Consider the following 24,063-nt stretch of genomic DNA (forward strand, 5'->3'; position numbering starts at 1 on the left):
TTATTTTTTAATATATGAAATTTACTGCCAAATTGGTTTCCATACAACACCCAGTGCTCATCCCAAAAGGTGCCCTCCTCAATACCCATCACCCACCCTGCCCTCCCTCCCACCCCCCATCAACCCGCAGTTTGTTCTCAGTTTTTAACAGTCTCTTATGCTTTGGCTCTCTCCCACTCTAACCTCTTTTTTTTTTTTTTTTTTCCTTCCCCTCCCCCATGGGTTTCTGTTACGTTTCTCAGGATCCACATAAGAGTGAAACCATATGGTATCTGTCTTTCTCTGTATGGCTTATTTCACTTAGCATAACACTCTCCAGTTCCATCCATGTTGCTACAAAAGGCCATATTTCATTTTTTCTCAGGCAATGTATAAAAATATTAAGTGTACAACACAATTAGAATAAAAGCTAAAATGTATTGAAATGTTATCATAAGCCAGTTCTATTAAATATTCTCTATGCACTATCTCACTTAATCCTTATTTAAACCTCATGGATGCTATTATTATTTTAATTTTACAGATTTTTAGAAATGAGGCAATTTTTTTTAAATTTTTTTCGATTTTTTTTTATTGAGAGAGAGAGAGAGACAGAGAGACAGAGTGCAAGGGAGGGGCAGAGAGAGAGGGAGACACAGAATGCAAAGCAGGCTCCAGGCTCTGAGCTGTCAGCAAAGAGCGCAATGTGGGGCTGGAACCCATAAACCACAAGATCATGACCTGAGCCAAAGTCAGATGCCCAACAGACTGAGCCACCCAGGCGACCCATAAAATGAGGCAATTATTTAAGATCAACACAGCAGGGAAGTGGTGTCAACAGAATTCAAACCTAGGTCTGTCTTAGTCCACTCCCCCTTATCGTAAATACTAAGTTACTGTATATATCCTTCAATAATAATCTCACTTCTAGGACTTTATTAATAGAAACAATTGGAAATATTAACAAAAATACAAGTGTAGGAAAGTTGGCTGTTTATAATATCTAAAAACAACAAAAACAAAGGAGGCAAATCCTTCCTCTCCTCTTTGAACAAGTATTTATTAGGTACCTACTACATTAGAAGCACCATGTTAGATACTGAACTACAACAGTGAACAAGACAGATACCCACAAAGGGACTCAAAGTCTAGTTGGTAGGGAAAGAGAAGGAGGTAGGGACATCAAGGATGACAATTTAAAAAGCATACTAATGGTTATGATAAAGGAAGTTCAGGGATTTGGGTAACACATGGCATAGCAGGAGCACCTAACTAAAGAAAGGACTTTGCAGAGAAATAAGCATTTTAGGCTGAGACCTGCTGGAAAAAAAAAAAAAAAAAAAAAAAAAAAAAAAAAGGGATAAAAAAAAAAAAAAAAAAAAAAAAAAAAAAAAAAAAAAAAAAAAAAAGGCGTTAGCTAGAAGACAAAGGAAGAGAGAATCTAGACAAAAGAGTAGTCTGCAAAAGCCAGAAGATAAGAAAGACTACTGCAGCTTTGCAGAAACAAAAGAATTTTAGTATATCTAAATCCTAGATATGAAAAGGTACAAATAAAAAGAGAAAAGATGGGAGAAGAATACAAAGCCCAGCTCTTGGAATGCCTCATAAGCTACACTGGTGAGTTTAAATGTTATCTTAGGGGCAACCAGAAGTCACTGAAGGCTTTTAAATTAGGGAGTCATCTGCCCAGATGCTGACTCCCTAGGTATAGAAAAATCACTAGCACAGTAATTCTCAACATTAGAATTATCTGAGGAGCTTTTGAAAACTGATGCCTGGAGATTGTTGGTATGGAAATTGGTCCTAGGTTATCTGTATGTTTAAAGCACCCAGTGTTTACAGTGTGTAGTCACAGCCTCCAGTAGCAATTTGGAAAATGGATTGGAGGGGACCAAGATCCAAGGCTGTTGAAATATCCCACGCAAGTTGATGGTGGTCTGAATAGAGTGGGGGCGATGAAAAGAATTAAAATCAAACTTCCAACTATAATGTGTTTGGAAAGTACAAACAACAAACCTAATAACTGATTGGATGTGGTGGAGTTATACATATATAAAAACAGTCCATAAAATATTTAGAGAAAAAATTAAATTTACAGAAGATTTGTATTTTTATATTTTAAAATATTTTGAAATTTTTTATTTTAAATATATATGTATATATGCACAGAAAAAGCTGGAAAAATAGTAAAAATAGTTAACAGTTGTTATCTCTTAAGGGTACACTTACAAAAAACCTTCACCTTCTACTTCATACACTTCTGTATTATAAAAACTTCAAAAGACAATTATGTATTACTTTCAAAATGAAAGGTTATGAGGAGCCTAGATGGCTCAGTAAGTTAAGTGTGTGACTTCAGCTCAGGTCATGATCTCATGGTTCGTGAGTTCGAGCCCCACATTGGGCTCTGGGCCGACAGCTCAGAGCCTGGAGCCTCCTTTGGATTCTGGGTCTCCCCCTCTCTCTGCCCCTTCTCCCCTTACACTCTCTCTCTTACTCCCTCAGAAATAAATAAACATTAAAAAATTTAAAAAAATAAAATGAAAGGGTTAAATTTAAGGTAATGAATAAAACTTCCAACATTTTGAGGAATTTGTAAGATAAGTCTCCCTATCTTCTTTTCTATAGTTAAAAGAGATAAATACAAAGGTAGGGTTGGTCACCTGCTATCCAGACTCAGACTTCAACACCTCAAGCAGTCACAGTTGTTATTAAAAAAAAATCTTTTTAGGGGCGCGTGGGTGGCTCAGTCAGTTGAGCGACCGACTTTGGCTCAGGTCATGATCTCACAGTTCATGAGTTCGAGCCCGCATTGGGCTCTATGCTGACAGCTCAGAGCCTGGAGCCTGCTTCTGTTTCTGTGTCTCCCTCTCTCTCTGCCCCTAACCCACTCATATTCTGTCTCTGTCTCTCTCAAAAATAAATAAACATTAAAAAAAATTTTTTTAATCTTTTTAATTAAGGTATTATTTACATATAAAAATTCATCTATCTCACTTGTACAATTTAATGAACTTTAGTCATTGTGTATAACTGTCTAGCCACAACCACAAGCAAAATACAGAATAGTTCCCTCACCCTAAAAACTTTTCTCATTCTCCCTCCTAGTTGATCCCCTCCCTATTCCTGGCCCCAGACAACCACTGATCTACTTTCTATCACTACAGTTTTTTTCCTTTTCCTAGAATTTCACCTTAATGAAATCATATTGTATGCACATTGTATGTGTTTGACTTCTTTCACTTAATAGAATGACATTTATCCACATTGTTGTATATATATTATCATATTTTTTTTTTACTACTTGGTAATATTTCAAGATAACACAATTTGTCTATTCACCAGTTGATCAACATCTGGACTGCTTCTACTTTTTGCTATCATGAATAATATTGCTGTTAAATTGGCATAAAGTTCTCTGTGTGGACATATTTTTTCATTTCTCTTGGGTAAATGCCTTGGAGAATTTTGGGGCTATATGGTTAAGTGTATGTTTAACTGCCACATTGTTTTCCAACAGGACTGTACCATTTTGCATTCCCATCACTAAGGTTCCACTTATTTGAACATCAATGATACTATTTTATACAGTTTAATGTAAAGGTTTCCCAGAACTACCTTATGGTTTTTATTTTTGTTTTATTTAAGAGAGAGAGTGTGAGCGGGGGAGAGAGACAAAGGGAAAGAGAGAGAATCACAAGTGGGCTCCACACCGAGTGTTGAGCCAAAATCAAAAGTTGGATGCTCGACTGAGCCACCCAGGCACCCCTATCTTATGATTTTAAAGAGCAAATTAAATTATCTAAGTCCTATAAAAATATATACCTTTCCCAGATATTATCATTAGCTTTAAATAAGCTGGTTAAACTTATTAGTGAGAATAAGAAGTTCGTGAGTTCAAGCTCTGCGTTGCCTTGTGCTGACAGCTCAGAGCCTGGAGCCTGCTTCAGATTCTGTGTCTCCCTCTCTCTGTGCCCCTTCTCAGCTTACACTCACACACTCTCTCTCTCAAAAATAATAAACATTAAAAAAATTAAAAAATTTAAAAAAAAAGATAGTTAAACCAATTCAAATTTACCTTTTAATCATCTCTTCTTCTTTTTATTGTATTCTTACCTGAGCTGCTCAATTTTCTCTGGAGTAATGGGATCCTTCCCCAAAACTTGGTCTATCTCTTCATAAAGTTTTTTCTGAACCTCTTCAGAGGTGGTTAAAAAACAGATTGCCCAGGTGCACACTAAGTAAAAATTTATATTAATAACAATGAAAATAGCTAACTCATAGTTTGGGTACTATTATTATTTTGTTCCTGTATTTTCCTTTTTTTCTGATAGGCAAGATACCTAAATGCTACCAAAAAATAAAACAAGATTATTCACAGGATTTGTACTTCATTGAACAGAACACAAATATTTATAGAACATTCCTAAAGAGATAGTACAATCTGGAAAATTTCTTTCTTAAAAACTGGCAAGTAACTGAAGCCAAAAATGCATTTTAACTTAAGTAAAAATAGTAATGATAATAAATAAACTTCACATCTGAAGGAGTGTTAAATGCTGACAACTGTAACGGACTGTCTGGTTCATCCAATTTTGTGTAATAAAAATACTGATTTATCAGTTCACTCAGGAACCCTAATGAAATGATTCATACAAATCAAAGTAGCAGGAGATTTACCTATAAATCAATACTCTAAATTTTTACTTGTAATGGTAGATACAATGGCTCAAGAATTGGTACCAGTTATTGCTTAGGACAGTGGTTGATTCTCAAGGTTCTCAAAAACCGCCTGGGAATTGATTGATAGCACAACCCCACATTTCGCAGATTCTGATTCAACAGGTTTAGGAGAGTCCACACATCTATACTTCCAACAAATAACAATTATTTTGATGAACACCAAGATTGGAAGATTATTAAACTTATTGACTTATTTTTGCTTAAAATGGTGTATAGATTATTCACTGAGAAAATGAGAAGATAAGAAAATTACATGATGAACGTAAAACAGAGGTAATAAGAGTAGTTATATTTCCTTTAGAAATCCACTGGGATTGCAAACTACTCAGAGAATGGAACCATTCAGATACATAGTACCTTTTGCCCTAGATTATGCTTGAGATGACTCTATCTATACTACTTTTTCTATGTCAAGTACTTTAAAAAATGCATTAAGTAGTTTCTACCTCCACTTATTAATTATCTCTTTCTTGAACTAAGGGCTGTCTTAAATTTGTTTCAAAGTTACTTTTTTTTAAATGTTTGCTTTATTCACATATTATTCAATTCCGATTCCTGGAAAGGACATAATTCACTTTCTAAGTGTTATTACCATTAAAATTTATAGCTGCCTGGTACTCAATTATTTTTTTTTTTACTCACATCCAGAGTTTATAAAAGGCACATGAGTAACTGCCTGTCCTTAGCTTTTTCCTACAAAAAACTTCTTTATTAGGGTTTTTGAGTGAACTACAGAATTTGTATTTCACAAGTGACATGAAAATGTGTACAGACAGTGCATAATATGTACGCAATTTTACAATATATAGTAATATACAACACTAAAAGAGTACAAGGATATGCACACAGTAGGTACTCATATACCCCACCTTACTGTATCATCACTTAAAATATAATTATATAAGCTTAATAATCTCAAACATTGGTTCTTTTGTAGAACTCCATCAAAAAGTATGACTGAACAGAACTTAAATGTAAGATTTTAAGTCACTGAATGTTCTTTAATTATGATACTGAACCAAAGACACAACTGTATATTTGAGAGATACCTAGGAGGTCATCTAGAGCTAAACTCTTATTTTAGAAAAGGGAAAAATGTAAAGCAAGTATCTTGCTCAAAGCTAATTAGTAGTAGAGGAAGGACTTTAAAGTTTCCTACTATCTTGACTCTCAAAAACTTTAGAGATACCTTAAAAAATAACCAACCCATGTGCAAAGAAACAGTGAGTGATAGGCTAAAATCCCCCCTAAAAACTGCAATACCATTAAAACATTAACTTGACTTTGGAAATGGTCACTTATTGTGTTCTGTATCCAGAGCACAACCAATTTAGATTTTTTTGAAGGTTTTTAGCAAAGATATATTTTAATATAGTAAATTTTTTTAATGTTTATTTTTAGTTTTGAGAGAAAGTGTGAGTAGAGAGAGAGAACTCATGAACAGAAGGGAAGAGAGAAAGGGAGAGGCAGGGAGGGGGGAGGGGCAGAGGATCCAAAGCAGGCTCCATGCTGAGGGCAGAGAGCCCCAGGGGGGCTCAGGATGTAGGGCTCAGGCTGGAACCCAGGAACCCTGAGATCATGGCCTGAGGTCAGATGCTTAACCGACTAAGCCACCCAGGTGCCCCTAATGCAGTAAATTTTTAAAACAAGTTAAGTACTTCTAAAAAAAGTTCAATACATTATTTTTGACACATTTGACCTAAATTCCACAACTCTAGATGTCAAAAATTTTATAAGGAAGAAAAATGTATGGGAAGTTTACATTTTGAATCATTGTTTTTAAACAAAGTTGTAAGTGAAATCCTTCAAATGAATAATTTTTTTTCCATTTCACACTGTTATTTTAGTATTTCCTTTAACATTTTATACTAGTATATTTTTAGAAACATACACAGATTTTTATAAACACCATATGAATTAATGGTACTCTGCTAAACTAAAATACAGTAAGGAAACATAGAAACATATCACACATTTTAGAATTTTAAGTAAAAATCACCTTCAATTCTACCAAGAGAGGAGTTCTTTTAAATTGTGATCTCTGTGGCCTATATCCTCTGTTGGTAGACCTTAATAAGAGCAAACTGGATTGGAGTCAAAGAGAAAAGCCGCAGCAGGAAATTGAAAATCTCACTGCTCTGATTGGAAAAGTGTCAATAGCAGTTCATTTTAAAGGCACTAACTAGAATTCACAATCCATAAACTGTGTCAAGAAATTTATGGCAATGTTCAGAGGTGGCATAGAGCACCTGGGGTTAAAAAAAAAAAAAGGCAGCTGTGTGAATCAAGCCTTTTAAACAAGAATAAAGAAGAAAAGAGACAGGAAATTATAAAGAAGTCTTGCAAACAATGTTTCTTTTGTTTTATCCCTATGTATTTTATAATATCTCTCAAAAAAAATCAGTTTATACTTACATTTTGCAGTTATTATGCAACTGGCCAGAGAAAATATCATACTGTCTTCAAGGATCTAGGAAAGAAAACTAAGTTTAGAAAGTGTAAAATGTTTAAGGTGGCCTCTATTAGATCCTATTAAAATAATGTGTAGTATAGAATTAGGGTCAAGGAAAGGAAAAAAAGTCTATTATTTCTTTACAATGTTTTCACTTTAAAAAAGTCTAATGTAAAAACCAATCTAAATACTGTATTGATTTTTTGATGCAATAAACATTTATCAGTAATATCACTGGCTCATGATATGTTTTTTTGCAAATATCACTGGCTCAATCCTATCTTTCTGGCTTGGCCCGATGCAGCAGCAAAGCCTCAAGAACAATGGAGAAGAAGCTGCCATTGTCCTTGGAGCCTTATTCAATTTCTGCACCCATACACATACCCAGCAAACCATTCTATCTCTGAAATTTGCATGCATATTGTGGGCAGAAGATTCCTATAAAGAACAGGTGTGGACTCTTGTTCTTTGCCTGACAACACCACACAGTGGTATGCTGGGGGTAACAGAGGCACCCTGGGAACAAGCCAAGCTGCTATATCTAGTCATTTAGGTAGAGCAGCTTGGCTGATAAAGACTTCTATAAGTCCACGGGGGCACCTGTGTGGCTCAGTTGGTTGGGTATCCAACTTCAGCTCAGGTCATGACCTCACAGACCATGAGTTCGAGCCCCGCATCAGGCTATGTGCTGACAGCTCGTGGCCTGGAGCCTGATTTGGATTCTGTGTCTTCCTCTCTCTCTCTGCCCTTCCCCTACTTGTGCTCTTCTCTCTCTCTCAAAAATAAACTTAAAAAAAAAAAAGACTTATACAAGTCCTCCTCTTTTATGATAGAAGAATTTTGATTCTGTATTTGCTTACTCAATATTAATTAATATACAGCTGATTCAAAGATCTAAATACCTGTACTAACATGAGACTAAAATACCTATACTATTTATAGATGATGTACAATAAAAGAGAAGCCACTAAATTTTAGGAGGGAATCTGGATTAAAGTGAATAAAAAACACACTATACATGTGTGATTATCATTTATTTGATAAACACTGAACAATTACATCACCTGCTGGTCATTAAGGTTCCCTTGTACTAAGGAGTCAATGAAAATATGTTGACTGAAGTTCCTTCCTTTTCGTTCTTTTATGATTTTCTTTAAGATATATTCCAGTTGCATAAGAGCTTAGAGAAGAAATCCAAAAAAATTTAGAATATAAACATTTGTAAAGACTGAACATTTTTTAATATTTTTGTACACTGTTGCTATGTGCAGAACAAAGCTTGCAAAAGTAAAAGAGGTGTAACCGGCAATTTTTAAAAAGCTAATTTATGCTTAAATTCATGAACTTTCTTTTCCTTCTTTTTTGCTAAATTTTACATATAAAAAGCTGTTTAAAGCATGTAGGTACAATTTAAGGAATAATTATAAAGCAAACACCCATAACAGCACCACCTACATCAAGAAGTAGAACTAATACCAGCACCTGGGAGGCCTCCACACACATAAACCTCTCCTATGATATTATCTACTTTCCTTCTAAATTCTGTCTTTTTAACTCCATTCCTCTCCCACATCAGGCATTTAGGAACAGAAACAGATGTAAAATAATCAGAAAAGTAGATTTATGAAACCAGAAGGATACAGAATAAATAACTGATATCCAACAGTCAAAATTATCCCGAAGTCATTGCTCAGTCTCCATCTTACTTGACCCATCACAGGATTTGATGATGTTGATCACATAGCCTCCAGGTGTAAAATTTTCATTTGAATCTTGGGGTTCCAATGTTCTCCTGGACTCCATACTTACCCTACCTTGCTGCCTGCTCACTCTGTCTCCTTTTGTTGATTCCTTCTCTTGAATTTCTTAATGATATAATGTCCAAGGTCAGGACCGAGTTTTTGGACCTCTTCTCTTTTACTATTACATTCTTTACCTTGATGGTCACTAGTCTCAAGGCTTTAAATACAAGCTATTGACTGAACACTCCCAAATTTATATTTATAGTCAGGAACTCTTTCCCCTTAACTCCAGACTCACGTATCTAACAACCAACTTATTAACCTCTCCACTTAGATGTCTGAAGCATATTAAACATAACATATACACAAATGAACTCTTGATTTTTCTCCACCAAAACTCGATCGTCCTACAGTCTGCCCCCTCTCCTTCATTCTCCAACTACTTCATTCTCCAACTTCATTCTCCAACTACTCAGGCCTAAAACCTTGGTGTCACCTTCTCTCTTATACCACACAACTAATCTGTCAGTTAATGTTGCTGTTCTATCTCCAAAATACAGAATTATTCTCCCTTACTATTTTTTTTAATTCTATATTTTCTGTTGCCTGCCACCTAGTCCAATCCACATTATTTCTCTTGCCTGTTTCATTGCAATAGCCCCTGAATTAGTCTCTGCTTCTGCTCTAGGTGCCTATAATCCATCACAGCAGCCAGAATGACCCTTTAAAAACATAACCCAGATTGGGGTGACTGGCTGGCTTAGGTGGTAGAGCATGCAACTCTTGATTTTAGAGTTATAAACTCAAGCTCCACGTTGGATGTGGAGATTACTTAAAATAAAATCTTTGGGTGCCCCTGGGTGGCTCAGTTGGTTAACTGTCTGACTCTTAATTTCAGCTCAGGTCATAATCTCATGGTTCATGGGAATGAGCCTCACATTAGGCTCTGTGCTGACAGTGCAGAGCCTGCTTGGGATTCTCTCTCTTTCTCTCTCTCTCAAAATAAATAAACATTAAGAAATAGTAAAATAAAGTAAGATCTTCAATAAAATAAAATAAAATAAGATCTTTAAGGAAAAAAAGCAAACATAACTCAGATTATAACTGTTCAAAACCTTCCAGTGGCTTCCTATCTCATAGTAACAACCTAGTTTACAATGATCTATAACTCTGACAAAACCTGTCCCTCTCCCCAATCTTTCCGGTCTCATCTCCTTCTATTCCTTTTCTGACTGTCTCCTCTCCAGCCACAAAGTTCCCTGTACACCAAATAAACCAGAATCCCACCTCAAGGACTTTGTAATTACTTTCCCTCTACATGGAATCTCCTTCCTTTGGATATGGAGATATTCACATGATCTGCATTGCCTGGTTTCCAGTGTTAGCTCATAAGTTACCTAATCTCAGTGAGGCCTTTCCTAATAACTAACCCTATTCAAAATTGCAACCTTCTCTTCCCTGGCACGCCCTATTCCCCCTCCTGATTTAATTGTCTCCATAGCACTTTTCATCTTTTAACACACTATTCGGTTTACTTATTTAAAATTATTGGGGGCGCCTGGGTGGCTCAGTCAGTTAAGCGTCTGAACTTCAGTTCAAGTCATGACCTCACTCACGGTTCGTGAGTTCAAGCCCTGCATCGGGATCCGTGTTGACAGCGTGGAGCCTGGAGACTGGTTCAGATTCTGTGTCTCCCTCTCTCCCTGACCCTGACCCGCTCTCTCTCAAAAATAAATAAACGTTAAAAGAAAAATTTTTTAAATACATAAAGTAAAATAAAATAAAATAAAGTAAAATAAAATAAAATGAAATAAAATAATTTGCTGCCTCTTCCCACTAGAATGTGGAGCCACAAGGACAGGAATTGTTTGTTCTGTTCATGGACATCTTTCCAGCACCAAAATCATACCACAATATTACAGATACTCAGTAAATAGTTATAGAGTGACATGAATGTAACACATTAGTGATTAATATGAGAAATTATTAATACTGTACTGCAATGGTTCCCAACTTTGCTACAGATAAGAATCACCTAGGAAGCTTTTTCTAAAAAATCGTAAAGTACAAGTCACACCTCATACCAATTAAATCCGAATGTTTAGGAATGGAAGCCTGGCTTCTATATGTATATGTGTGTGTGTGCATATATATATATATATATATATATATATATATATATATATTTTTTTTTTTAAATAGTTGTTTGTTTGTTTTTAGTGATCTCTACACACAGTGTGGGGCTGGAACTCATGACCTCAAGATCAAGAGCCATATCTCTGCCGACTGAGCCAGCACCCCTTATATTTTTTTAAAGATTCAATGTTTAGCAAAGTTTGGGAACTATTTCTGTACGTTCTCAAACCTACAGGTACATCAAACTAACCCAGAAAGCTTTCATAAAAATATCTGATGCCCAGGGCACCTCTCTCTCAGACTCCAAATAAACTGGCTTAGGGTAGGGCCTGATCTTTACTTTTTTGTCTTAAGTTCCCAAAGTGATTTTAATGTATAGACCAGGTTGGAAATTACTCACTTGAACAAGGGATGCACTGATCCAGCCATGGGATCCCAGTCACATAAACCAACACAGACTCATTTTCAATAAAAGCTCAAATTTTATTTATGCCAATGTTACAACCCAAGTAACGCATCATGTTAGACAATCTACTTTTATTTAGAATCAAAGAATGTAAATTATTTTAATTTTGTATAAATTGAACCAATATTTGTGAAATACTTTTTTTATTAAAGGGAATGAATCCTAATGCATCCATCAAGATAATCACAATGATACTGAAAACCAGAGTATAGAAAATATGTCTGTTAAATTGGCTTTTGGGGGCTTACATTGGACCTCAAAGGGATCACTAGAATGGTAAGCCCCATGAGGGCAGGGATTTTTGTCTCCTTCACACAAAATAATGCCTCAATAACATTTGTTGAAAAGAATGAAGGAAGAGAGGCACTTAGCTGGCTCAGTCAGCGGAGCGTGGGACTCTTGATCTCAGGGTTATGAGTTCAAGCCCCATGTTGGGTGTAGAGATTGCTTAAAAAATAAAATCTTTAGAAATAAAAGAAAGAAAGAGAAGGTAGGAAGAGACTACTGGGAAGCAACACTATTATATATGGAAAATAATCCATTTTTTCAATACAGCCCATGTACTTTAATTTACCCTACTTTCAAAAAAAGAACCAAAGCAGCTGAAAATAAAGGCATTAAAGTATTACAATCACAGGGGCACCTGGGTGGCTCAGTCGGTTGAGCGTCCAGCTTCGGCTCAGGTCATGATCTCACGGTTTGTGAGTTCAAACCCTGCATCAGGCTCTGTACTGACAGCTCAGAGCCTGGAGCCTGCTTCAGATTCTGTGTCTCCCTCTCGCTCTGCCCCTCCCCTGCTCGTGCTCTGTCTCTCAAAGATAAGTAAACATTAAAAAAAATTTTTTTAAGTATTACAATCATAAAATTACTGACAGAAAATAAAAGGGAGAATAATTTTGTGCAGCTTTCATAAATTAAAATTGTTATTTTCCTGTGCAAATTTTATAAAGTTATAACCAATGCCCAACAATTTTGAAAATATTTTTACTCAACGTTATAATAGCAAGACTTTTTACATAGCTACATTTTTTACAAAAATCTATACAACATTTAAGTTGATAATATTTCCTTAGTAATTCCTACATTGTTGGACATCTAGATTGCTTCTTGTTTTCTACTTAGCACTACAAAGCACTACAAAAAAATATTCATGATTTTTTTCTTCTTTTAGATAATTTCATTTATTATTTATGACTTTAATATGTATTATCAAATTGCTCTCCCAGGACTGTACCTTACATTTTCCTATAGGCTATACCAACCTCATTCTACAGTGAATACTAGAGCTTTGTTTACTGATTCACTGCTTTTTCCTCTTTTGTTAAAGAAAAACCTTAAATATAGGAAACACAGGAGAAAAATATAAAGAGAGAAAATATAAATGACCTATAATCTCATGATTCAGAGACAACCTTATTAAAATTGGGGCACATATCCTTTTGCCCTTACTATAATTTAAGAGTAGTAAAACTTACCATCTTCATATTGTTTTTTCCGAGTTATACTTTTATCAAGTGATCCATCTAAAAAGCCTTTTCCAATTTCAGACCAAACCTGAAAATAGAAAAACATACCTATTATCTTAATAAAGTACATTTTCTAAAGAATGACATGCAATCTAAGCTAATAATTGAGGATTTCGTATCTTACCAACAGATCTGATAATTAAGCTCTCCCTTTTAAAATTGGGCTAATCGGGGCGCCTGGGTGGCCTAGTCAGTTAAGCATGCAACTCTGGATCTTGGCTCAGGTCATGATCTCACGGTTTATGAGTTTGAACCCTGCATCCGGCTCTGTGCTGACAATGCGGAGCCTGTTTGGGATCCTCTCACTCTCTGCCTCTCCCTCTCTCTCAAAATAAATATACACATACAAAAAAAAAATTTGTTTTTTTAAATAAAAGTGGGCCAGTCATTCACTCCAGAGTCTCTGAAGATAGAGTTCAAATATATTTTAATAATTTCAGTCAAGGCACTTTAAAACTAATTACAATTAAGAAGTCAAAGTTCGTTGGGGCTCCTGGGTGGCTCAGTCGGTTAATTAAAGTCTTAATTTCAGCTCAGGTCATGATCTCACAGTTCATGGGTTTGAGCCCCATGCTGGGCTCTATGCTGTCAGTGTGGAGCCTGGAGCCAGCTTGGGATTCTCTGTCTCTCTCTGTCTCTCTGCCCTTTCCTTGATTGCACTCACTCTCAATTCTCTCTCTCTCAAAAATAAATAAATATTAAAAAAATAATTAAGTAAAATAAAAAAATGTAATGTCAAAAAACAAAGAAAAGGTGAGGAACTATTCCACATTACAGAGCTCTGGCCACGGGGTGCCTGGGCAGCTCAGTCGGTTGAGCGTCCGACTTCAGCTCAGGTCACGATCTCACGGACCGTGATTTCGAGCCCCGCGTTGGGCTCTGGGCTGATGGCTCAGAGCCTGGAGCCTGCTTCCAGTTCTGTGTCTCCCTCTCTCTCTGCCCCTCCCCCGTTCATGCTCTGTCTCTCTCTGTCTCAAAAATAAATAAACGTTAAAAAAAAAAAATTTTTTTTTTTTAAATAAAAAAAGAGGTCTGGCCACTGAAAGTTAAGAAATTTGAGGGGCACCTGGGTGGTTAAGTGTCTGACTTTGGCTCAGGTCATGATCTCACAGTTCGTGGGTTCTACCCCACATCGGGCTCTGTGCTGACAGCTCAGAGCCTGGACCCTGCTTTGGATTCTGTGTCTCCCTCTCTCTCTGCCCCTCTCCTAACTCACACACTCTCTCTCTCTCTCAAAAATAAATAAACATAAAAAAAAAAAAAGAAAGAAATTTGAATATGGGCTGTGGAGAACAGTATTGTATGAATGTTCAATTTCCCAAGTTTGAAAACTACGTTGTTGCTATATAAGAGAATATCCTTGTGTTTAGGAAATACAGACTGGAGTATTTAGGGGGAAAAAAGACAAAATGTCCACTTTTTTTCTCAAATGGTTTCAGTAATGGTTCGAAAGAGGTAGGTAATGAATTACAAAAGCAAATGGGGCAAAATGTAAACAACTGGTGAACTTGGGTAAAAGATATATGGGAATTCCTTACACTAGTTGCAACTAGTTTCTGTAAGTTTTAAATTATTTCTATTTTAAAGTTATAAGGAAAGAATGAAAAAGGAAGAAAAAGAAAATATCAGCATGAAAACATCCTAGAAATAACAGGTCATCCTATAAATAACAGTGGAGGTCTCTTAAAAACTGTTGTCTTATATGGGGTACCTGGGTGGCTCAGTCATTGGGATACTGACCTAAGCTCAGGTCATGATCTTGCAGTTCGTGGGTTTGAGCCCCGCATCAGGCTCTGTGCTGGCAGCTCGGAGCCTGGAGCCTGCTTCGAATTCTGTGTCTCCATCTCTCTGCCCACCCCGTGCTCATGCTCTGTCTCTCTATCAAAAATAAATTAACATTAAAAGAAAAAAATTTTTTAAAAAATGTTGTCTTGTCAATATGAAAAAAAATCAGACAAAAATAACTGAGTCAAAAATTGTTTCTTCATTAAAATATGAAAACATTTTAGGAATTCCTTAATCAATTTATTTTGACTGGGTATACAAACTAGTTTACTCCAGGAAGTGGAATTTAGAGTGATTTTTCTACTTTTATTTTTACACTCCTGAGTATGTGGATGTTTGATAAAAATGTGTATATATATATATATATATATATATAAATATAAATATAATATACACATATATTTTTCTTTTTGAGAGAGAGAAAGCAAGTGCGAGCAGGGGAGAGGGGCAGAGGGAGAGAGAGAGAGAGGAACCTAAACATGCTCCAAGCTCAACATGGAGCCCAATGTGGGGTTCGATCCCATGACCCTGGGATCATGACATGAGGTGAAATCAAGGGTCGGATGCTCAACCAACTGAACCAGGCGCCCTAAGAAACATACATTTTTTAGTCATCAGGCATAAAAATTAAACCATTTTAATGGGAAAAAGCATATAAATAACAGGGAATCAAACCACAGTTCCTAGTGATTTTTGTTTAAAAAAATTTTTTAAAATGTTTATTTACTTTTGAAGAGACAGAGTGTGATCGGGGAAGGGGCAGAGAGAGGCAGACACAGAATCCGAAGCAGGCTCCAGGCTCTGAGCTGTCAGCACAGAGCCCGATGGGGGCTTGAACCCATGAACCGCGAGATCATGACCTGAGCTGAAGTCAGATGCTCAACCGACTGAGCGACCCAGGTGCCCCTCTAGTGATTTTTGTTTTAAACACATTATCCCAATTATTTAACCAAAATGTTTTTATAGATTTGAATAAAATAAGGAATAATTAATTTCTCAGAGACCCAAAATGTGGCCAATGACCTAAGTATGATTTGAATTGAATAAATTAATTTAATATTGGGATTAAACACATGAATGCTGAAATTGATAAAAATACAGAAGAAAATAAATTCCATATGTGAATCTAGAAAAAAACAGAAAATAAATCATTTTTAGACTGAATTAGTCTTTCGTCAAATCATATTCATTTCATTTTAATGCTCTACTGGCTTTAATTTCTTTCTATATGGGACATAGTCTAGTTCTATTAAAGTTTTTCTCTTTATTCTAGAATTCAGTATCATAAAAAAGTAATTTTTACATTTTTGAAAAATACAATTATCTTTGCTTGCATTGTTGATTTAGCCCCAAACGGAAATTCTATACTACAGGATGTGACATCTTTTTCTTGAGAGGCAAAGTCTACATTATTCAACTATCCAATTTGATTGAAAGAATAATTTTAAATTTGGCCCTAGACTTACTGTGCCATGATTCTTCTGAAAGTGAATGACTTCCTGGTCATCTTCAAATGTACTACCCATCACCATCTGTGTAACAGACTTCATAGCAAAACCAAGCATATGCTGGCAGAGGGGTACATGCTGCGAATCTGGGTAGGAGAGCCATTTATCTAATAATTCTTCTGAAAGCTGGAAGAGAACAGAAAACCACAATGATTTACTATTTCTTCTTGCTAGAAAAATTCAGCAAATAGATTAATTTCACAGTGCAACTCTGTAATCAAAGTAAACATTCAAGTGTTTATTTCAACTGTCAGGCAACTTTGGCTCCACCTGTAATTATATCTTCAAGGATTCAGGTTCAGATTCTGTCAAAGGGTTGATTTGCAAAACAAAACAAAACAACCACCACAATAATAAAAAGAGAAAATATAAATTACAAATTCAAGAGCTGGTAGAACCTTAAGCCTAATCTTAGTCTCTAATTAAAAATAGTAAAGGTTCATCACAGAATGCCTGTGATAAATATATGAATATGTAAAACCTTAGACAAGCTCCAGTGACAGAAACCTCTCATAGTCTCTTTGTCATTCCTTCATTCAACAAATATTTATTAAATCCCTTGTGGAATAAAAACAATGGGTAGTAAATAGATCAAAAGCTTTGGAGTAGAAAAACCTTGGTGTTACTTCAGGCTCTATCTCTTAGAAGCATTGTGGCTTTGAGCAATTTTCTTAACTCTTCCAAGGTTCAGGTGTCTCAACCATTATATATGGATGACATCTACCTTGAATGGCTGCTGTGATATGGTAATTATAACCACATCATATAATGCAGGAAGAGTTTTTGTAAGGTAATATACATGAATTTAAGTTCCTTTCCCACATGAAATTCATGAAAGTTTTGTCACAGTATAAAGGATTAAAATTAAATGTAAGAAATAGAATAAATGTTTAAAATGAAAAGATTAGCACTACATAGGTTTATACCAACTTAAAGTAACATATCTGGAGTACTTTTTTTTTTTGAGAAAGGGAAGGGAAGCTTTAATGATTCCATAGTATCAAGATTAACAGGGGCGCCTGGGTGGCGCAGTCGGTTAAGCGTCCGACTTCAGCCAGGTCACGATCTCGCGGTCCGTGAGTTCGAGCCCCGCGTCAGGCTCTGGGCTGATGGCTCGGAGCCTGGAGCCTGTTTCCGATTCTGTGTCTCCCTCTCTCTCTGCCCCTCCCCCGTTCATGCTCTGTCTCTCTCTGTCCCAAAAATAAATAAAAACGTTGAAAAAAAATTAAAAAAAAAAAAAAAGATTAACAAATATACCTTTTTTAAAGTTTACTTTGAGAAAGCACACATGTATGTGAAAGCAGGGGAGGGGCAGAGAGAGAGAGGGAGAGAATCCCAAGCAGGATCCACACTATTAGTGCAGAACCCAACTCGGGGCTCAATCCCACAAACCACGAGATCATAACCTGAGCCTAAATTAAGATCAAACTCAACTGACTGAGCCAACTGGGTGCCCCAAATATACTTTAAAAATCTCTTTGAGATGGGTGAAGATGAAGAAAACAGGAAGATAATTATTAAAACAGAGCTACATTATTAAAAAATAAATTTCAGGGGCGCCTGGGTGGCTCAGTTAAGTGTCCAACTTCAGCTCAGGTTGTGATCTCATGGTGCATTAGTTGGAACCTCACATCAGGCTCACTGCTGTCAATGCACAGCCTGCTTGGGATTCTCATTCTCCCCCCACCCCTCTGCCCCTCCCTTGCTTATGTCTTTTCTCTCTCTCAAAATAAATAAAAACTTAAAAATTTTTTTAAATTAATTTCATGTTATGGACAAAATAATCTCAGATACTTTAAAAACTCAGAATTCTACAGTTATTACTCAAGTTTACATAACTTCATACTAAAAGATGAAAAAAGGGGCACCTGGGTGGCTCAACTGGTCAAAGGTCCAAATTCAGCTCAGGTCATGATCGTGCAGTCTGTGAGTTCGAGCCCTTCATCGGGCTCTGCGCTGACAGCTCAGAGCCTGGAGCCTGCTTCAGATTCTGTGTCTCCCTCTCCTTCTCTGTCCCTCCCCCATTCACATTTGATCTCTCTTTCTCTCTCTCAAAAATAAATAAACATTTTAAAAATTAAAAAAAAAAATAAAAGATGAAAAAAGATTTTGGAAACAAACCATTAAAGTGACAATATTTCTAGGTAAAACTGGAAGAGCTAATGTAAGTTTGACTTATGGGTAATTATAGAAGTTTCAAACGTGAAAACTAAATATTAGGGGTAAAAAAGCATTCTTATAGATTGAGTGCCTGGGTGGCTCAGTCTAGCTCTTGGTTTCAGCTCAGGTCATGATCTTACAGTTTCTGGGATCGAGACCCATGTCAGCCTCTGTGCTGACAGATCGGAGCCTGCTTGGGTTTCTCTCTCTCTCTCTCTGTGACTCTCCCCTGCTTGTGCGTGCTCTCTCTCACAAAATAAATAAACATAAAAACATTTTTTTTAAAGTTTTGTGGAAAAAATAAAACATATTAATAGATATAAGATAAACCAGTAAGATTTCCTTTGTCTAAACATGAAAGTTTTTTTCCTTCAGAAAACATTATTTTCCTTAGTATGCATGAGATTTTGTCTCAAAACAATTCTAGTACAACTATGTAACTTGCAACCATCTCAGCTTCATGCACAGAACTGGGAAACCTAACTGTGTGTTAAGTGTTCACCCACTCAGACTACAATGCCAGACTGCACCTTTTTCATCACTCCATTTACTCCTAAATATCTAATCCTTTTTTAAGTTAAGTCATCAGGCCCAATGCCATGTGACAAAACTACAACCTCATCATTTACAATCTTAGTGTTGAGGTATTTGTTTGAATTTATTCCAAGTATCATATGTCAATGCTGAGCCTTTACCTTGATTCTTACATTTATTTTAATTTTTTAATAAAATGCATTTATTTATTTTGAAGGAAAGAGAGCGAAAGCAAGTGAGCATGAGTGTGGGAAGGGCAGAAAGGGAGAAAGAGAGAATCCCAAGGAGGCTCTGCACTGTTACTGCAGAGCCTGATGCGGGGTTCAAACTCACAAACTGCAAGATCATGACCAGAGCCAAAATCAAGAATCTGATGCTTAACCGACTGAGCCACCCAGGCACGCCGATCCTTGCATTTAAAGAATTTACAGGGCGCCTGGGTGGCTCAGTTGGTTCAGTATTGACTTTGGCTCAGGTCATGATCTAACGGCTCATGAGTTCAACCCTCGAATCCTCTCTCTGTGGTCAGCACAGAGTCTGCTTCAGATCTTCTGTCCCTCTCTCTTTGTCCCTACCCTGCTTGCGCTCACTCTCTCAAAAATAAATAAAAAACATTAAAAAGAAAAAAAAGCCACGAGTAGGATTCCAAACTCTTAAATCATAATAAAGTAGAATTTACTTTGGTATTAACAGTGAATTCCATTTATTTATTTTTCCATTTAATTTTGAAAATGCTTACACTCTGTTTAACCATTAAGTATGTCTTTTTTCCACTAATTTGAAATGCCACTCACTCCTTATATACTGGATTCACACATGAACTTGGGACTTTTTCTGGACATTGTCTATTTTGTTGACTACACATATGCCACTATCATACCTTCGAAAATTTATTTTATGTTTATAATGTGTCCTATTATTATTTTCTTTCAAAATGTTCCAGAAGAATGACTTCCAGAATGGTGGAGTGAGGGCCTTGTTGATATTGTTCTTCCTCTAAAACAATGCTAACACATGCACACCAATGAAACAATGAAAATCAATCATTTCAGCATGGTGGCAATTAACCAGAATCCAGTGCCCACTGAGAAGTATCTAGTCAACAAAAACTACAGAACCTCAGTAGGACAGTGGGGTCTGTGATGCTTAAAAAAAAAAAAAAATTAACGTTTATTCATTTTTGAGAGAGACAGAGCATGAGCGGGGGATGGGTAAAGAGAGAGGGAGACACAGAATCTGAAGCAGGCTCCAGGCTCCAAGCTGCAGCACAGAGCCTGATGTGGGGCTCGAACTCACGGAACGAGAGATCATGAGCTGAGCTAAAGTCAGACACTTAACGGACTGAGCTATCCAGCTGCCCCTGTGATGTTTTAACTTAAGGTTATTTCCATTTCCCTTTTCTCTCCAGCTCAGTAGTAGCATGGTAGCCAAAAGCCAACAGCATTGCAGACAACACAGAAACCTGACATCTTTGGAGTGTTATTAAAGCGTGATCACCACTGGTTATCACATGGTCACTGAAAATGGGGTAGGGAATCCCAAGACTCTCTCCTTCTCCAAAAGCAAGTAATGGGCTGGCCCAAACTCAGAATCAGCTTCCAAAAAACTCTATAACACAGTCAAAAACTTACAGCAGCCAGGGGAAAGCCTGGTGAAGAAAGAAGCTGCTACTTTGCGGTAAGCACTGTGGCATTTTAAACAAACTTCCTACCATCTCCAAACCCCAGACAGGCAACAGCTATGACAATAGCAGTCCACATTCCTGCTACAGAGTGCTAGGAAGCAATACAGGCATTATTCTCAAAGAACTGTAGTTGTGAGTCTCAATCTGCCTGGCAGCTCCCATCAAGGACTGGTGAAAAGGCTTTCTTTTATTTTTCACAACTCTACATTCTCAGAGTGTTCCTAGGACACATTCTTGGGTAGCTTGTGCTGAAAACATTTAAAGGCACAGGTATTGGCCACAACAGCTGGAGCAAGAAACCACATTTGAGACAAGCAAATAACAGACTAAGAAGCCTGGGAAGGAAGTGGTTAGGAGAGGAGATAAATGTGGGAATAAGATCTTTTGAAAGTTTCTGCATATACCAGGATTATTAAGAAAGCCATGCACATGCCAAAGAGCAGGATATATGCTCAGAGAAGACTGGAGAAGAGTAAACTTTCACAGCTGACAGGTCTTTTGGCTCCATACAAGTAGGAAGTGAAAGCTGAAGTGGATTTATAAAAGGCCCAGATAAATGTTAAAGGAGGGCCCAAATGCAAAGCCAGTCTACAAATACTGGAAGAGTTTTTGTTTCTGTTTTGTTTTTAAATGGCTTCATGCCCAGTGTGGCACCTGTCTTGAGGCTTGAACTAATGACCATGGGATCAAGACCTGAGCTGAGATCAAGAGTCTGATGCTATACCAACTGAGGCACCCCAGTGCCCCAAGAGTTTTTTTCTTTTTACTTTTCTTCTTTTCTTTTGTCAAGTGTTTAAGGTAAATCTGTCAACACCAGCTGACCATTAAGCTAACAGAACAGATGCTTCCAGTGGCCATACATGAGAAGAATACAGACCTTACAAAAACAGGAAAGGCACTAAATAAGCAAACAGCAACACTGCACAACAAACAGCAAGAAGAACCTCTGAGGAAGGTAAAGAATCTGATTTTGAGGGGCGCCTGGGTGGCTTGGTTGGTTAATCGTCCGACTTTGGCTCAGGTCACGATCTCGCAGTCCGTGAGTTCGAGCCCCGCATCGGGCTCTGTGCTGACAGCTCAGAGCCTGGAGCCTGTTTCAGATTCTGTGTCTCCCTCTCTCTGTGACCCTCTCCCGTTCATGCTCTCTCTCTGCTCAAAAATAAATAAATGTTTAAAAAAAAAAAAAAAGAATCTGATTTTGAGGGAGGAGTTAAGATGGTGAAGTAAGGGGACTGGGATTCCCTTGTCCCTCAAACACAGCTGTAATGAGGTCAGATCACTTCAAACACCCAGGAAATCAATTTGTGGAGTTGCACAAGGATCTCCACAGGTGGAGGGAGACAGCTTGGCAGGATCAACGTGCGTGTGTGTGTGTATGTGTGTGTGAACTGGCAGAGATAAAACGGAGTAGGCAGGGAAGGGAGGGAACCCCTTCTGGGGAGAGACAAAAGGGAGAGAAAGTGAGAGGGTTTTGGTATCAACTTAGCACAAGAGGGAAACCTCTCCAGACCACGGACTGGGGAATGAGAAATACATAGAGTGCCAGTTTCTATTTTGCAAACAGCCTTAGGAGCTGAAACTCAGAGGTAGCAAAATGTGCGACTTTCTTCCGACTTTCTCCAGATGGAATCTGCTACCCTATGCGCGTGCCTGGGTGGGTAGAGAGCCAGCCCCTGGGCTCTGTAGCGATCTCAGGGGCACACTGGGAGAGAACAGTCCCCTTCCTCAAGTACTGTGGGAAGAAGGTTTATTGCCTCCCCAAGGACAAAAGAGGCCTTTTATCAGCTGACTGAGGGGTGCTACACCAGAACATGGTCTGAGTGGTACAGGGCCCTTTAAGACATCGGGTTTTGAATCCCAGGCTGAGCACCTAGAAGACACGGGATTACTGTGGAACAGGGCAAACTGAACCCGTGCTATTCTTTGAGGGCTGCTTGAACAGTATGGTTTGAGACATCCAGTCCAGGGAAGAGAGACCGGGGTGTCTCCATTTTTCTCCCCAATACCAATACAGTGGGACTTTGGAGAGCATCACAGCAACCCCCAGTGGAGGCAGGACCTACTTACACCAAACCCCACCCCTCCATGCCTGGCAACAGCTTATCCACTAGAGGATGACTAACTGACCCAAGGCAGCAGGCATCTCCTCCAGACAAGCGCAACCACCAGTTCCCCCACCACCCTTTTCCGTTTTTTTTAAAGGGTTACTTCAATTAACAAATCAAAGTGCCCTTGGTTGAAGGTCCAAACACTCCACTACTACAAGCAAGGAGGAGCTTTGCAGAGGACTGACCAGTGCGATAGAGCAGCCAAAACACAACAGAGTGCACGCAACACACTCCAGAAACATTTCTGAAGTGCCAGGCCCTGGACAGTGTATGACCCCTTTTTAATATAGTGGTACTTGCAGGTGCAGGACACATAACAAGCTATGAAAACACATAAAAGACAGAAACCTAACCAAAATGACGAAATGGAAGAACTCTCCTTAAAAGAAGAAAATTCAGGAAGAGATGGCAGCCAGAGAATTGCTCAAAACAAATATAAACAATATTTCTGAACAAGAATTTAGAATAACAGTCATAAGACTAATAGGTGGGCTTGAGAAAAGCATAGAAGACAGCAGAGAAATTATATCTGCAGAGGTTAAAGATCTATGAACTAGTCACAATGAATTAAGAAATGCTACAAATGAGATGCAAAATAAACTAGATACAGTGACAGCAAGTAAAGAAGAAGCAGAGCAGAAAACAGGTGAAACAAAAGACAAAATTATGGAAAATGATGAAGCTGAAAAAAGAGGGAAAGGAAATTTCTAGATCACAAGGGGGAGAATTAGAGAGCAAAGTGATTCTATGAAATGAAAGTGTCTGTATCATAGGAGTTCCAGAAGAAGAAGGGCAAGAGAAAGGGGCAGAAGGTTTATTTGAACAAATTATACCTGAGAACTTCCCTAATTTGCGGAAGGAAACAGGCATCCAAGTCCATGAGGCACACTGAACTCCCTTCAAAATCAACAAAACAAAAACAACACATCAACACCACGACATATTATAGTGAAACTGGCAAAACACAAAGATAAAGAGAGGATTCTGAAAGTAGCTAGGGAAAAATGGTCCTTAACTTACAGGGGTAGACACATAAGGATGGTAGCAGACCTGTCCACTGAAACTTGGCAGACCAGAAGGGAGTGGCAGGAAATATTCAATGTGATGAAAAGGAAAAACATGCAGCTAAGAATCCTTTATCCAGGAAGGCCGTCACTCAGAATAGGAGAGAGAAAGGCTTTCCCAGACAAACAAAAACTAAAGGAGTTCATGACCACTAAACCAGCCCTGCAGGTGATCT

At 37.6% G+C, this 24,063-nt stretch overlaps 1 protein-coding gene across 4 annotated transcripts in view; it reads right to left on the reverse strand.

Moving 5' to 3' along the window:
- LOC125911291 (cytochrome P450 20A1) overlaps positions 1-24,063 on the reverse strand; it is an 80,584-nt gene that overhangs the window by 27,043 nt on the left and 29,478 nt on the right. For 3 of the 4 annotated variants that reach the window (XM_049615126.1, XM_049615125.1, XM_049615124.1), the window contains 5 exons: positions 16,296-16,463; positions 12,994-13,072; positions 8,239-8,354; positions 7,138-7,192; positions 4,096-4,216 (listed from right to left, as the gene is read on the reverse strand). In XM_049615126.1, the coding sequence (XP_049471083.1) occupies positions 4,096-4,216; positions 7,138-7,192; positions 8,239-8,354; positions 12,994-13,072; positions 16,296-16,394 (470 nt within the window). In that variant the 5' untranslated portion in view covers positions 16,395-16,463. Of the gene's footprint in view, positions 1-4,095; positions 4,217-7,137; positions 7,193-8,238; positions 8,355-12,993; positions 13,073-14,784; positions 14,913-16,295; positions 16,464-24,063 lie in introns of those variants that run through there. The other variant, XM_049615127.1, reaches the window with a different exon arrangement.

The sequence above is a fragment of the Panthera uncia genome, assembly GCF_023721935.1.
Source record: "Panthera uncia isolate 11264 chromosome C1 unlocalized genomic scaffold, Puncia_PCG_1.0 HiC_scaffold_3, whole genome shotgun sequence".
In the NCBI taxonomy this organism is placed as follows: Eukaryota; Metazoa; Chordata; class Mammalia; order Carnivora; family Felidae; genus Panthera; species Panthera uncia.